This window comes from Astatotilapia calliptera, chromosome 10 (genome assembly GCF_964374335.1).
Source record: "Astatotilapia calliptera chromosome 10, fAstCal68.1, whole genome shotgun sequence".
NCBI lineage: Eukaryota > Metazoa > Chordata > Actinopteri > Cichliformes > Cichlidae > Astatotilapia > Astatotilapia calliptera.
The window spans coordinates 8,588,656-8,604,830 of NC_137431.1; the positions used below are offsets into that span (position 1 = coordinate 8,588,656).

Genomic DNA, 16,175 nt, shown 5'->3' on the forward strand with positions numbered 1-16,175 from the left:
GCAGTTATCAGTGGAGCTCCGAGTCCAACAATCACTATGGCAACGGGTAAATAAAGAGCAAATCTTCCACTTTAAATGGAAATATGAATGTTTGTCAATCTGTCACATTTTTCTTTTTTTCTTTCTTTCGTTTTTTTTTTTAAAGCCACATTTTATTCAGCTTGAATTTTACTTATTTTTTTTTAATGGAAGTTGGAATCCTACCTTTTATTGGCTACAATATCTGAAGGCTGAAATACAGGAAACAGCAGTGGAATATTGGAATATGGATCAAACAGATATGATGGCATTTAATTACTGTAACGTCAAAGTGTGTTGTAATGATTTGCAGTAAAAAAACTGACTGTACCTTTTAAGACAGCTTTGTTGCATTCGCTCAGTAGCATATATTGACCTCAGCATGTGTGCATATTTCACATGCTATGGGAACACTTTTGGACTGTCTGCAGTCTGTAAGACTCAAAGACTCACTCTGAACTACATGTAGCTTGGTTTAAGAAGCTGGTTTCAGCAGGTACGCAATCATCCTCCCTCAGTCATCTTCACCATGTTATGCCGCTGTGATAAAATAGGATATATCATGAGATATGATAATAATACTCGAAGTATGTACCTTATAAACGATAGTATGGCCAATAAACAGGACAAGCTTCATGCAGAGGATTTTTTTTATTTAAACAGGGATTATGCCAATATGCAGTTTAGTGTCGAGAAAGTGGTTAAGAACCTGACAGCTGCCATCCTGTCTACAGAGTTATAACGGAAGACCATGTAGCATGCAATAGATTTTATTCTTCCATGTCCACGGATCGCTGTATGTCCAGATCGATAGTCTTGAAAGGAAGAAAGTCCTCGGACAACAAAGTCAATATTCAACCAGATAGTATCCTAACTCTCAACTCTGCATTCACTGCTGGATAATAGGAGGTTAAAAAGAACCTGCAGGTTAGAGTCACAGAGTCGGTTATGCCAACTGACTGATCCAGCATGTCAAAGTTAACAAACCTCAAAGTTTGGCTAAATCTGCTTTCTGGAATAGGCCTCGGGCAAAGCTTGCAGTATGCACACATGCACAAAGGGGTTCTCCTTCTTTTTAAATGTCATTATTTGTATAATAGGATTCTTCAAGATCGATACCTCTCCGTCACTTAAGGAAGTCTGTAATCAGGTTGTTTGTACATATTTAAGTTCCAAGAGGGAGCAAACAAGTTGAAAAACTTTGATGCTTGGTCCTGCTTCACATGCTGCAATGAATTCAGGTGTTTACAAAGGAAAGAAAAAAGAGAAAAAGAAATAAAGGCATAACAGACTGCGTTAGTGCCACATTTGGCAGCAAGATTGTGAAATGTTTATGACAAGGAAGGTTGTGATAAAATTTACTCCTACCTTTTTAAAAGCGACCAAAGTCAGGTTAACAAGGACACACTGTTAGGAAGCGGTGCCATTTTTAAAGTTCGTGTCCTTTTCAGATCGTCTTTGTATCTATGACAAATGTGTTTACTTGAATGTTTGAGATGATTTGTTTTGAAGGTATTGAAAGGCACAGACAAAAGTCTCTGAAGTAGATGAAATCCGCGTCAATGCCCCGTAGGAACTCACTACACGCCTAGCTAGATTTGTGGTCCCAACAATGGGCACCTCAGCAAACAGAGTTACATGTTGTTGCTACTGATGCTGAAATGAAAAGACCAAATTGATCACTTGCAAGAGCACTCGGAGGTAAACGAAGCCCGACTTTTAGGTGAAACAGCAAATGCATTGTTTATTTTATTGTACACTGGCTTACCTACTAGACTACTGTAACTTTAAAGTTTAATGATTGTGTATGAATGCTGCCTGTGGATGTGGGAACGGTTAAGGGTGAGTGTGTGTGTGTGTGTGCAGTAGACAGTGTGTGTGTGAGATATAACGCAATGGCACCCATGTTTTGTTCTCCTAACCCCCTAATGACCCTTAAAAAGCCTTAAGTGTTTGGTCCTTGGACTTTCCTTTGAAAATGAGCATGGTTTAATGAAAACCCCAAATAAGAAGGAAGAGGCAATGGTAAGGATCCACAGAAACAGCAATTTTATTTTGCTTTTCTTTTTTTTTTTTGACTTTTTACTTTAATGAAGTTTTGTTGAATAGGCAGAGCAATTCCTTAGATATTCTTTATTATGTAAAGTGAGGAAAATGAGTAATATTTTGTAATTATATATTTTTAGCAATGTGTAGTTTTTTGAGCTGTAACAATTTTTTTTTCTTCTCCCTCCCCTCCCCACAATCTTTCAAAGCTTCAGTTTGCAGTTGTGACTATTTATAATACTTGATTTGCTTGTTATTTAAAATTTTATTTTTTTTCTTTATTTCTTGTACTGTTGCTGTGAAATGGAAGAAGGTCCACGAGCCTTTCTTTTGTGTCATTCTGTACGACAGATAAGAGGCAAGAGCGTGAGAGTTGTGCTACTCTTTTTGTAATATTGTAATAATAAAATAAAGTTCTAATTTATGCTTTGAACTCAGTTCGCTTGAACATTAATTTGTCTAAATTAACAGCAGGCAGCCTAGCTCTTGTCATCCTCTGTGACAGTTCAGGTAGCTACACACACACACACATTTGTCTCTCTCATAATCAGCCCTAGAAGCGACTCGGTGTTTCTAAAGGCTTGTCTAAGCCACATTTGTAACTGTGACAGGTAGAGCCAAAGGTGGTGATTGCTACACCAATTGCTGCCGCTTCATGCCATTTATCCAGGCCGGAACAGGAAGTGGAGTAGACAAAGCAAGCTGTGAAATCTGTGGGACTGATCTGGTCGCAGTAGATTTAGCTTGTCTGGCTGTGATGAAAATGGGCCTAGTATAAAGGGCACACAGTGGGAGGGAAGGATCAGCACCTTGGTGAGTGGCATTACTCCACGAAGGTTTTCGAGCGATACCAGAGGTGCCAGCAGGTTATGGCCTTTGAGCAGAGGATGCGCATCCAGTTGACGTGCAGGAGCAGCATGTAGAAGAAGCCGCTGGATTAAATGTTCTGCTTTAAAGGTTTGCTTTAAAATTTCTTTGCTATTTGCACAACACTGCCTGGCGTTCAATACTGATAAATATTGCTGTTTTACACTGTTGTCAGTCAAACCCAAAGTGTCCACAAGGTTTTCTTGGGAAGGTTACACTGGGGTATCAATCAGTCAGTAAAGTAGATTATCCATGTCTGTTAAAATTATTGGGCAAGTAAAACAGCCAGTCAGGCTGAGTAGCCAGAGAGCAGCTCTCTGTTAGACCGGTGTCATCTCTGTGGACTGGTACGCCTGCCACCGCCTACTGCCATCCATGAATAAGCCTCTCCAGCTCCTCCCTGTGGGTAAAGCAGGAAAATGTTAGTGGACTCGAATTACTTTCCTCCCTCACACAAATCCATGAATTCATGTTTCCGCACCTCTTTGTTGGCTCCTAGGCGGGGTTTCAGTGCCTGGCTGCTGGACACGCTCCCAACAGCCGGGATCCTCATCGATTTTGACCAGGTTGCTGTTCCATTTGTTCCAGTTGACTTCCTCCACTCTGAGGAGACAAGAGGACACATGCTCCAATTACTGTCTGCCGTGTGACACATCAATCAGCTGTCAACAAAATTAGCGAACAACATGGTGTACTGTGCATCAATCGATTATGCTCACACAGCCGCGTCTTGGATGAACTCTTCAATGCTAAACCTTTGTTTCTCCTTTGTTACTGTGCCTTGATGAAGTTGGCCTTTATCAGCCTTTATTGTGAGCAGCAGAGTGGTGATCAGTTTCATGCAAGGGATTTTATACTCCTTGATATGAAGAATCTTAATATGAAAACCTGGCCAATAAAGTCAGATAATAAGTCTAATATTAGACCTCATACGTCATCCTTCCTGTCACCAGGAAACCCACTACAAACCCACAAAGACTGACACACATGCAGAGGTTCAATTTAGCACAGCTGAACACAAATAATATAGCCAATACTGAAACGTAGCCAAATGTATGACTAATAACTCTAATAATTATGTATTCAATACCCAAACGCGTTCTTTTCTCCTGTCTTTATACATGTCTGGATTTATCTGCAAGCGAGTTCAAGCCGCAGCTCACTAACAGCCAGTTTTCTAGATTTTGTTTTTCTGCAGCCACAGAAGCCAACTAGTGCTAATGCACGTTGTAGTGATCAAACTAACAAATTTAGTAAAGTAAATGCAACATTTGAACATCATGTCAGCTGAAATAATTCAAAGTTAGACTAAGTTAGATTATAGTCATTATTTATGTCAGGCATTTTTAGTCTTTCTTGGACAAGGACAATTGTAAAGCAGGGGAAAAGCAAGAATGACACAGGACATGCAGACCCATGTAGTAGTGTTTTTTTTTTTTTGTTTTTTTACATTTTAAGAGAAAAAGCTTTGACCCAACAGGGCCTCCATAACTTGTGAGGCTGCATTTGGCATCATAGTGCTTTGTGCTAAATTATCCATGTTCAGCTGGTTTAGTATGTTGGTGTGCAATAAATGCAAAGTGCAGATGAGGCTGATTGGAACAACAATAATTGACAAATAACTTGTTACCCCTGAAAACTACTAGGAAAAACCACTGAAGCTCTTTTCTGAGCTGAGTGGTATCTGTCATATTTCACCTTATTGAACAAAATGACTGCGTGTGCATCAGAAGCTAGTGAAGGTGGTCTCTGCCTGTTCAGCTATTCTTGGAAAAACCCAAAAACTGTTCTAATGGTTATCAAACCACGTCTTGATAACACCTCCTTAACGACGAGGTGTTGCAACCCGTCGTTAAGTAAACATAAATGCAGAATGAAACATTTGATTTTGTAATACTGCTAGATGAAAACTAAAGGAACTTCCTGTATTATAATCGTGTGCAGCTCTATATTTTCACTCTTGGACTTCATTAGAGTAACTTTGCATGACTCACAGTTAAAAAAAAAATTCTTCTGGACTGATGCTCCTAATAAAAGAAAGGCTTTAACAGCAGATGGGTGTGGCCGCTGGGCTCACTGATGTGCCTGAGACAGCCTTATTAACCCTGTAACACCAAATGTATCATATTTGAGCTTTTGATATCTATATAAGTGTGTCTTCTCTCCCCCCCCCCCCCCCCAAAAAATAAAATAAAATAAATAAATAAATATAACTATAAACTATAAATCTTTCTTTATTTGAAACTTTTTGCCATGTTTAAACTAGGAATGTACAAGAGCTGCAGCCTTCAGGAAGCTGGGACTTCAATCAACAGATTTCCAACCCTGCCCTATGCCAATATGTCATTGGAAAAAATGAGGCCTCTATCTCCAGTAGGGGTTAAGGTAAGGGCGTAGCATTCAAGAAGGAAGAAGCTTCATGTTGATCTTTGTGGTATCTATTAATGTCTGCTTGCTAACATGTTGTCTTTGTCAACAAAACTGACAGAAACATTAGATGGTATTGGTTAAAAGCTTAGATTTCATTTAAAAAAAAGCTATGAAGATGCTAAACCACAAATGTCAACCCTATGTTGGAGCTAGAATGTCCAGGGCATTTGCAGCCCTTTGAAAATGTGTGACTAACCACTGTGCTGTCACTGAACTGAATAGAAGCCAACCTGAAACACCGTCGGCGGTCCTTTCCGGTAGCAGTGTTGAGATTTTTCTCCACCCCACAGCGAAAATAACCCTTCAGGCAACAGGGCAGTCTCCTCTCCATGTCCAGGATAGTGATAGCCCTCTGAAAGCAGTCACATCATTTAAATCACGCATACTTCACTTATATACTCACATCAGCTCTGAACACTCTGACCTGTAGCTTCCAGATGCTGGTGGTCTCATTGGTGAGCTTCTCCACAGTGCGGTTCATGAGCGCGATGAGCATGTTGAGCAGCAGGATGTAGGTAAGTATGATATAGAAGATGAGGAGCACATAGAAGACGTCTATGTACTTGTAATTCTGGATGAACTCCATGTCGCCCATGCCAATGGTGAACTTGAAGAGCTGCAGGGTAGTGTAGGAGATGTTTGAGAAGGTGGGTTTGACACAATCCTCCTCAAGACCAACAAGGAGAAAACGAGGTGATTTAGTGGTGTTTGTTGTATTCAGCTCTTTATCAGGAGACTTGTCCGCTGTAGGGTCTTTGAGCAGGGTGACCACCGCTGTGATAGGAAGCAGGTTACAGCAGGTTAAGCAGGTCTGATCAGGGTACACAAGCTGCAGATTCTGTCCCAAAATACTCTTTTTGTAAAAGAGTATTATGTATGTAAAACTTTTTAAATGGAATCAAAAAATGCAGATGTTTTTGTGCAAACCTTTCTCCTTTTTAGAGAGGGTATAATACCTGCTGAAAATCCAAAGAGGAAGACGATGTAGACAAACAGGAAGCGCAGGATGTCACTGAGGATCATCTGCAAACAAGGAGACAGAGAGCCTCAGTGATGGGATCAGTTGCTACTATCTTCTCTGTGGAACTGCGTGACATGCGAGGGCTACCTTTTGTATCATGACACTATAGATGCCCATGTGCTCGTTGCCCCTGGAGAAGTAGAGTATGTTCACCCAGCTGAGAGCAAGACACAACACCAGGAAGCTGAGGTACTCATCCCTCCCAAACAGGTGGAGCCCAGTGGAGATCAGGAAGAGGACACCCTGCAAAAGACTATCAGCGGCAGCACTGTAATAACTATTAACATGACTGCTGAGGAGTTTTACTGTGCTGTACATCTTCCACAAACCATTTATTTGCAAAGTGTTGTGGAAAAACCTATTTTTTCCCAAAAGAAGCACAATGCCTATAGAAAGTATATAACCAACTTACCAATGTTTGGACACAAACATGCTTTTTATTTATTTTTACGACTTTCTACATTGTGGATACAAACTGAATACATCAAATCTATGAAGTAAGATATATGAAATTATGTAGCAAAGAAAAAATTTATGAATAACTCTAAATATGTCTTATCTTTTAGATTCCCCAAAGTAGCCACCTTTGCTTTGGCGACAGCACTGCAAACCTTCAATCATTCTGGAAAATTACAAAAACTTTGTGTCCCCAAGTGCATTCGCAAAAACCATCAAGTGCTATGACGAAACTGGCTCACATGAGGACCACCCCAGGAAAGGAAGACCAAGAGTCACCTCTGCTGCTGAGGATAAATTCATCCAAATCACCAGCCTCAGAAATCGCAAGTTAACCGATTAGAGCAGATTAGAGGTCAAATAGCTGCTAAGAAACGCCTACTAGGGAAAAGCAACAAGCAGAAGAGATTTGTTTAAACCAAGAAACACAAAGAATGGACATTAGACCGTTGAAAATCTGTGCTTTGGTCTGATGAGTCCAAATTAGAGATCTTTGGTTCCACCCGTCGTGTCTTTGTGCGACGCAGAAAAGGTGAACGGATGGTCTCTACATACATGGTTCCCACTGTGAAGCATGGAGGAGGAGGTGTTTTGGTGTCGGAGTGCATCCACAGCATCCTGCAGCAACATGCCATCCCATCCGGGTTTGTGTTTAGCTGGAGCATCATTTATTTATCAATAGGACAATGACCCCAAACACACCTCCAGGCTTTGTAAGGCCTATTTGACCAAGAAGGAGAGTGATGGAGTGCTGCACCAGATTGCCTGGCCTCCACAGTCACCTAACCTAAACCAAATTGAGATGGTTTGGGATGAGATTTGACCGCAGAGTGAAGGCAAAAGGCCCAACAAGTGCTCAGCATCTCTGGGAACTCCTTCAAGACTGTTTGAAAACCATTTCAGGCGACTACCTCATGAAGATCACTGAGAGAATGCCAAGAGTGTGCAAAGCAGTAATCAAAGAAAAGGGTGGCTATTTTGAAGAATCTAAAATATAAAACATGTTTTGAGGTATTTGACACTTTTTTGTTTACTACATAATTCCATATGTGTTCATTCACAGTTTTGATGCCTTCAGTAAGAATCTACAATGTAAATAGAAAAACACATTAAATGAGAAGGTGTGTCCAAACTTTTGACATCATTAAATCACAACAACTGCTGCAGTCAATTGAAACTATTAAAAGGAAATGTTAGTAGTAAAGGGGCTTCAGCTGATTGCTGCACGAATGCAAGTTGCGACTCTGTATCAGGAATAATACTGCATTATAAAGAGGTGAGAAAACTCCACAAGGTAACTTTAATTTTGAGCATGCCTGCTACTTACAAAAGAATCTCATAATATCCGTCAACCAGCAGGGTCTCCAGCTTTGGTCGTTTCCTCATCATATCTATAATCTAGGAATTCAGATGAGGTAATCAGTCATGTTACTGGACTACAACTTCCACTAGATGGTGATATAAGAAAGTAGATGTACACAAACACAAAGTTAACTACATACCCCTATGAGAAAGAAGTAGCAGTTCGCAACTGCTGTCAGCAGCCAAGCTAAAATGTACAGGTGATCATCAGTCTTGAGGTTAATGTGAAACATTGGCTGTGGGGCACAGAGAGAACATCATCCACATTAACACAGGCCTGTCTGTGATGCTTGCACAGCTCACCTCTTTTGTGTCAGTCAGCTTACCATGCTTTCTTTCTTATAGTAGGCTAGGAGAGTAAAGATGATCAAGTACACAAGGTAGGACAGGAAGTTGAAGAAAAACATTCCACTGGCAAACCTATTCCACTTTTCTTCAAGCAGTTGGATCAGAGGCTCCGTCTCGAGCATCTCGTGACGGTTCTGAGAGGAGAAAGGAAGGGATGCACATTTGAGAACCGAACAGCATGCAACTACTGCTCTGACTGGTGTCACGATGCTGGAACTCACAGGGATGTCGCTGCCGTAGATCAGTATCTTCAGCACTGAGTTCTCCTCATATGAGTCCACGGAGGCCAGGTCGTACAGGGAGCAGTGGACGGGCCCATAAACCCACTCGGTGAATTTACGGGACAAGTGTTTGGTTCCAGTCTCTTGGAACTCTCGTCTTAAGATGTGTGAGAACAGCTGTAGACAAGTAAAAAGGAAAGCTAGAACAAAGAGAGTCTGTGAAGGTCTGATCTATTTCTGAAAACCCAGAAACCCACAGATCCCACCAAAACGTATAGTTTCTGCCCTGTCAGTAGTAAAGGAGCTCTGCACTTCATTCTCACTGTTGCTTTTCTCACTTGGTAGTACTCTTAATGTCAAACTGCAGTGTTTTACCCCAGTCTTGCCAGTGTGGGCAGCCATTTTGAGAGGTGTCAGGCCCTTCTTGTTCTCAATGTTTTCCAGCTGCACCTTGGGATACAGTCTCGCTGTGATCTTTAGGATACGGTCGTACATGCTGACTATGAATTCTGTGTTGCACTTGGAGTTGTCAGCCACCATCACAAGGGCATGCAGGACCGTGTTGCCTTGAGAATCTACCATCTTAGCATCTGCTCGCTGGTATTCATTGTCCATTAAGAAGTCTACCACGTCGGGCTGGTTGGTGCAGGCTGCCAGAGACAGGGGCAGCTCACCTGCAGACAAAGATTTGATGATATTTTAAAGTTTTATTTCAGCCTTACTTATTTTTTTGAATCAAAATCAGGGTGTTGAAAGTGGAAGTGAAACACTAAATGTTTAAAGGCTACACCATGGAGCCCTGCCCTCAACAACTGACACAGATGTAACTGGATTTAAAAAATAAGTGCTTAAAGGCTTTAAAACATGTTTTGCGCCATCTTCTTTCAGTACAGAACATTACATCAAATTGTAAATGGCCTGTATTTGTATAGCGCTTTGCTAGTCCCTAAGGACCAATAAGCGCTTTACACATCCAGTCATTCACACACTGGTGATAGGAAGCTACATTGTAGCCACAGCCACCCTGGGGCGTACTGACAGAGGCGAGGCTGCCAGACACTGGCGCCACCGGGCCCTCTGACCACCACCAGTAGGCAACGGGTGAAGTGTCTTGCCCAAGGACACAACGACTAAGACTGTCCAAGCCAGGGCTCGAACCGGCAACCTTCTGATTACAAGACAAACTCCCAACTCTTGAGCCACGATCACATCACTGGGTTGAAAATTAAAAATCAGTCAAAAGGGACTATTTTTTTGCTGGTCCATTCTATGTCTAGTCAATCCAAACCATTAAAGAGCAAGCTGACAAATTCATGCTATCAGTACTGAACAGTACAGTACTGTGCAAAAGTATTACAGCTATTGTATTATAGGCATTGACCATTGCTCATTCAACCATTAAAAAGGATACCCAAGTCAAGGAACGAACCAGTGTTGTGTCTGCACATACCAGACAACAATGAACCGATTTGAAATTGTATCTTTAAGCACTTTGTCACTTAGTCTGCTGCAAAAAGAGATGTTTTGTTCTAATTTCTTTAGTTAAATCTATGAAAAATGCCAAAAACAACAGTTTGACAGACATGAAATAATATTTTTGCACCAACAAGGTGATTCCCAAAGAGCTATTATCGAAGAACTTGGCATATGTCGACATGGTGTGCAAAGTGTCCTTAAAAAGTTTGAAGAAACTGGATAGGTGGAGAACAAAAGAACTGGCAGGCCTAAAAAAAGACTATCTGCAACAGATGAACAATATCTGAAAGAAAGAAATGGCACTGAGGTGGTACTGAGGAGTTCAAGAGACAGGTACAACAAATAGTGTCTACACCCATCTGTAAAGGACGGTGGAGGCTCTATCATGGGTTGTGGCTGTATTTTAACCAGAGGTGTTGGGGATCTTGTCAAAATTTGGTAAATTGTAAATTACTGTAACTATTTCCCACTTTCCTAACAAAATGTTAAGAAAAGACGGTTAGCTCAATTCAATTCAATTCAATTCAATTTTATTTATATAGCGCCAAATCACAACATAAGTCGCCTCAAGGCGCTTCATAGATACAGAGAAAAACCCAACAATCATATGACCCCCTATGAGCAGCACTTTGGCAACAGTGGGAAGGAAAAACTCCCTTTTAACAGGAAGAAACCTCCGGCAGAACCAGGCTCAGGGAGGGGCGGCCATCTGCTGCGACCGGTTGGGGTGAGAGAAGGAAGACAGGATAAAAGACATGCTGTGGAAGAGAGACAGAGGTTAATAACAGATATGATTCAATGCAGAGAGGTCTGTTAATACATAGTGAGCGAGAAAGGTGACTGGAAAGGAAAAACTCAATGCATCATGGGAATCCCCCGGCAGCCTATGTCTATTGCAGCATAACTAAGGGAGGATTCAGGGTCACCTGGTCCAGCCCTAACTATATGCTTTAGCAAAAAGGAAAGTTTTAAGCCTAATCTTGAAAGTAGAGATAGTGTCTGTCTCCTGAATCCAAACTGGAAGCTGGTTCCACAGAAGAGGGGCCTGAAAACTGAAGGCTCTCCCTCCCATTCTACTTTTAAATACTCAAGACTTGCACTGTAATAAATTTTGCCAGCTGTTGCAGTTCATCGCTTGGTTTTTGAGGTTCACCGAGCAGCTGAGGAAACATTTTTTTGTAACTTGCATTATATTGTGAACTAGTTTTGAATCCAGTCATGGTTTCCTCTATGATTTAGGGACTACACACGAAGCTATCAGTGGGGGAAAGATTCCTGCATTACTCGTATTGTCCATTTTTATCTCTATCTTCCCTCTGAAGCTAGAGATGCAAATGCAAAACTGGAAAAATTTATTTTCGGGATCCTTAAGCAAAGGATGAGACTGTTGGTAGCAAGAGTGTTCTGTTTTTCTTTGTGGTGTGTTTGCAGTTAAATTTCCATTGACCAATGATGTTTGAGCAAGCTTTTGTTGCTCATGCAGAAAAAAATTCTGTCCAGGCAGCAACAGAAAAACACACATATGGTGAAACCGCCTTGAAACCATCAGCTAATATAAGTCGTTGATTTAGCCATTAACTAGATTAAAAAAAAAAATCAGCATTTGTAAAAACTATCTGGCCGAAAGAAGAGCAAGTTTGACCCAAATAATCTTTTTGTTAAACTGGTAATAGAGGAAGATGAGTTACAGAGAGATAATTAATTGATTATAAATTGTGAAATTTATGGCCAACATGAAGATCATATTTACTTAATATTCCAGGTATTCTGTACATTTGAAACAATTATTTTATGTTTGATTAAAGAGTATACTGTTACACGCCAAAGAAAAATGTATCATATGTGACTTTTAAGGCTTTAATAAGTACCAGAGGTTATGTAACAGTATGTAGATAGGGATACTAATATAGTTGGTGTCATAGTTAAAGGGAACCCGAGGAAACCTTTACTTATCTTGAGTTCGCTCTTGTTTCTCATTCGAGATTCAAAGCTGTACTGGTCTTTTAATGTACTCACATGTAATTCAGAATTCTGCATTTTGCAAAAGAATAAGAAACTTGGAAAGGTAGTAGCATGTCCAAAAATAGGACAATCTTTCCCTTTGAACAACTTGCACATTGTTCCTCTATACATATTTGAGTATTAAGTATTGATCGAGGAAACTGGGCCATCATATTGTTCCTTCAAAAAAAAAAAAAAAATCACACTTCTGCTCTGATTCTAAAAACTACAAAAATAACTGGCTGACTCACTGCGTCGGCATATGATCTTTGCATGAGGAAACTCCTCTCTGCAGCAGCATGTGCTCACCAAAGTAGAAGTAGGGACCCTTGTGTGGTTGGAAGAATTTCCCGCAAGCTCTGACGTGGACGTCTGCACCTTTGCTGACCAGCAGCTTCACATAAAAAATACTTCTCCTCTCGATGGCTATATGCAGAGCTGTCTGGCCTGCAAGAAAATGAGTCTTATTTAAACATGTCCACTGCATTACTGGAAAAAAAATACTGGAATACGGATATCGTGACAAGGTTAAAAGAGTTCAAATAAATCTCCCGGACACAGAAAATCTGTTACCTTTGTAGTAGTTGTTGGTGTAGGCTGCGTTCACAAACTCCTTAACATCACCCATCTTCTCTGAAATGTCAATCAACATTTCGACGGTCTCATTCCTGCCATCTTTGAGGTGCAGCAGAGCTTTCATTAAGGGCGTTTTACCGTAGGACCGATCTGTGGATGTAAACACAAATCCATGTGGTTAACACATAGGTCAGCATGTTCTACTTTAGTTGCAGCTGTTGCATTACCGGTCCTCCAACACTCACACAAAGAGTCAGAGAGTTTCTTCATATTTTGGCGCAAGTACTCTTGAAGGCCATCTAGTTTGCTGATATCTCTGCTGGCCACTGCTTCAAACAGTCTGTCACGGTTATACGTCTTGCTGTCTCTCCTGTTATCATGCTGATCCACACCTCGAATCCCTCTATACAAAAAACCAAAAAAGTGTAACAGTTGGGTTGCTGAGGGTTATTAAATCAGCACTTTGGGGCTTGAAAATACCCAGCACCAATCCTATAATGAGTGTTATATTGAGGCAAACTTCATTTTATCACTGCATGGAGAGGCTCACTTGTCAAAGTTGAAATTGAATCTGATCTGAGGTTTCGTCTTCTCCATTTCTTCCTGGTAATCAGTGTCCATAGGTGTCTTGGGGTCCTCCGGGCTCAACTTCAAAGCCAGACCATCTTTCTTAGTCATCTTTTGGCGCGACCTCTCCTCCTCTGTCCTGTCGTCTGTCTCCAGAGTGAAACCAAACATCTCAGATTTCTTCATTTTTCACCCTTTCCTCCAGTGATCTGCATGGAAATACGACACAGTTATACATAATCCAGAAGTGACAGAGGTGCTGCAAGGAGTTTTCAATACAAAGTGTAGAGATTTTTTTCAAGACACTGTTACTGTTTCACTGCTAATACCTAATAACTAAGACACTCAGTAACTACCATTTTACTGGTGCTTTTTTTAAATTTTATTTTCATTTAAATTGTAGTTAACCGGGTTTATGAGCTTTAAGGAGACTAAGTTTGGTAGTGGTTGTATGTGTGTCATGTCAAAATTTAACCTCTGACCTCACTTTTACATTTAACCCCAAATGCATTACAGATTTAAAGAAAGTAATGTCAAGAGAAAGAGCATGAGCTGCTAGTCAGTTATTTACGTCTAGTTACAAGTTGTAAAAATCAATATTATAACAAACCTATTATCCGTTAGCTTCTCCTACACAAGTTTGGTATTTTGTTTACAAAGTACCAGTTTGGTATTTTGTAAACAAAATAACAAAATACAAATTTTTGTATTTTGTTTACAAAATTTTGTTTACAAAATACCAAACTATACCAAATTATTCCCTTAAAAGTGTCTTGGCTGTCTTGGTGGAGGTTTGTTCTCTCTGGGTGCTTCTTGTTGAAAAAATCTACTAAAAGCAACTAATCGAGTCCTATTTAGCCTGCAGAAATTTGAAACATGAGAAAAAGGGCAATAAAATCACTGTACACCCAAATCTGTGTCCACAGTAAGTCATCTACAACAATTGGAGGAATCAAAGTAAAGATTTAAGTTAAACCATATAAAACTATGTCATTACACTGCTTGGATTGAATTGGTTACAAACACAGCCATGAGCCACTGTAAATAATTCAGGTCAGAGCGTGTAGCGTGGCTGCATCAGCAGAATCGGAAACATGTTTACCACAGGGGCTTATCTAAGCCGTCTTAAATGGCACGAGCATAGCTTTCAGACATGTGATGTTTCCTCAACCAGTGACTAACAAAGGAGTTTTTATTTAAAACACTTCCTTGACAACAGTAGAAACACAGCACTCGATCTTCTTGCTGCTTGCTGCTTTGTGACATGACCAATTGGTTTACAGTGTGGTTACACATTCACAGTCTAAAAGGATTCCAAGTTCAGCTGATAGTAAACAGACACTATGCCCCGATGTTAAAGAAAGATGCGTTAAGGGCCATGAGACCGTACAGAAATCTTCTGTGGCTTCTTGTTCCTCTTTTTGAGTCAGAAAATGGGGAATTACTGATTCAGTGGAAACTGTGTTATACCCCATGGACATCATGGGAGGAACACAGCAAAAAAAACAACAACGGACTAAAAACCGAGAATAAGAACATCTGTTGTGGTAAAAAAAACATTTTGCTGAACATCATGTAAAAGATGAATTAAATAGATGCTTTCAATCGCACAACTGAAACGGTAGTATTTTAAAGAAAGAAATGCTAAGCTTGCATGTCTATAAATGTTTTCATTGTAAAACTGCTTGTACAGGAACCTCTCCGACATCATGTGATTATGTCCTGGTGTATTATTTATGACTTATTGATCCATGATGCTCAGTAATGTGAGCCATGTATGTTTTTTTTAATGCTGCACAAACATGTCTCTACAATAATAAAGATAATCTGCTCTGTATTCTCACTGAGGCGCAATCTAAACTGTGAAAAACATCCCTTTAACTGCATACATGCCATCCATATACCGAAGCAGTGCAACATGCCACGGCAGTAGCACATTCTTCATGAACTAAAGCATTTTTTTTATAAAGTGGCAATCAAAGCAGTAACAAACGAGCTGACTCACCAGACTTCAATCTTCGTCGTCTGTACTGTTTCCTTTGTTTAAAAAGTTTTGAAAAAAATCTGATGTTAATGTCAAAACCACTGAGGTATTGACACACCCTCAGAGACATGGGCGTGTGAATACTGTTGTGTCTCTGAAGATGCCTGCTTAGCATTAAGAGAAATGAAATAGTAGGACCAAGGCAGAGGGAAATATGATAACCTGCCCTTGAGAAAATTAGAGCACTTTACTCTGGGCTTGAGTGCTTAAAAGGATGCTGTACTGACCATTACTGGACATGACAAAATACCACAGAGAATGCAGTGTATTTTCTGACCTAACACAACAGAGCTTGGCTTTTTTTGATGACTTCAGGAAAGAGGAGCTACAGAGCAGATTGCAGTGTTAAAACAATCTTTTATTATCTTTGAATTTATACAAACTAAATAATCCACTGAAGCAGTTAGCTGAACAAAAAAGCAGGCATGAAGCAGAAGAGCACTGGCGTGTTGTCCACAGAAAATCCACAGAAAATGAAAGCAGAAGTTTCAAAAAGGAGAAACTTACCCTGAAGAATCAAATTGAAGATTTTGGTCGTAAGTCTTCTGGGGGTTTTTTTTTTAGTCCATAAAGCTGCTCAAGAGTTTCCTGTACGTCTTACAAGCCTCTTCGTGTTCTCAATGTGATGTACTTGTGTGTTTTATTTAGTGCTGCTCTGGGCTGCTCCTGTGACTAAATGTGTGGTTGCGGAGCATCTGCCTACCAGCGTGAGCTGTAGCTGCAGAGCTCGCATGAGACAACT

General features: G+C 40.4%; 1 protein-coding gene across 2 annotated transcripts; it reads right to left on the reverse strand.

The window, feature by feature from the left end:
• Window positions 1–2,044: 2,044 nt before the first annotated feature.
• trpv1 (transient receptor potential cation channel, subfamily V, member 1) lies at window positions 2,045–16,175 on the reverse strand. Of its 2 annotated transcripts, none has more exons than XM_026182070.2 (16): window positions 15,941–16,175; window positions 13,373–13,598; window positions 13,068–13,225; window positions 12,820–12,972; window positions 12,556–12,693; window positions 9,145–9,443; window positions 8,770–8,946; window positions 8,527–8,682; window positions 8,341–8,436; window positions 8,166–8,236; window positions 6,470–6,635; window positions 6,318–6,384; window positions 5,786–6,135; window positions 5,592–5,713; window positions 3,413–3,534; window positions 2,045–3,331 (listed from the first exon to the last, which is right to left on the reverse strand). In XM_026182070.2, exons 2-16 carry the CDS (start codon window positions 13,573–13,575, stop codon window positions 3,252–3,254), a joined length of 2,358 nt encoding a protein of 785 aa, XP_026037855.2. In that variant the 5' UTR covers window positions 13,576–13,598; window positions 15,941–16,175; the 3' UTR covers window positions 2,045–3,251. The 2 variants fall into 2 exon arrangements, with proteins under 2 accessions (XP_026037855.2, XP_026037853.2); XM_026182068.2 differs by lacking the exon at window positions 15,941–16,175 and adding an exon at window positions 15,395–15,563.

Bases quoted from the DNA above. Each gene is read 5' to 3' on its own strand.
- trpv1 (XM_026182070.2), bottom strand. From the start codon at position 13,575: ATGAAGAAATCTGAGATGTTTGGTTTCACTCTGGAGACAGACGACAGG. The intron at 12,973-13,067 runs GTGAGTGTTGGA...TTACATCCACAG, and splicing joins GAAACTCTCTGACTCTTTGT to ATCGGTCCTACGGTAAAACG. The intron at 8,683-8,769 runs GTGAGTTCCAGC...TTCTCCTCTCAG, and splicing joins TCTACGGCAGCGACATCCCT to AACCGTCACGAGATGCTCGA.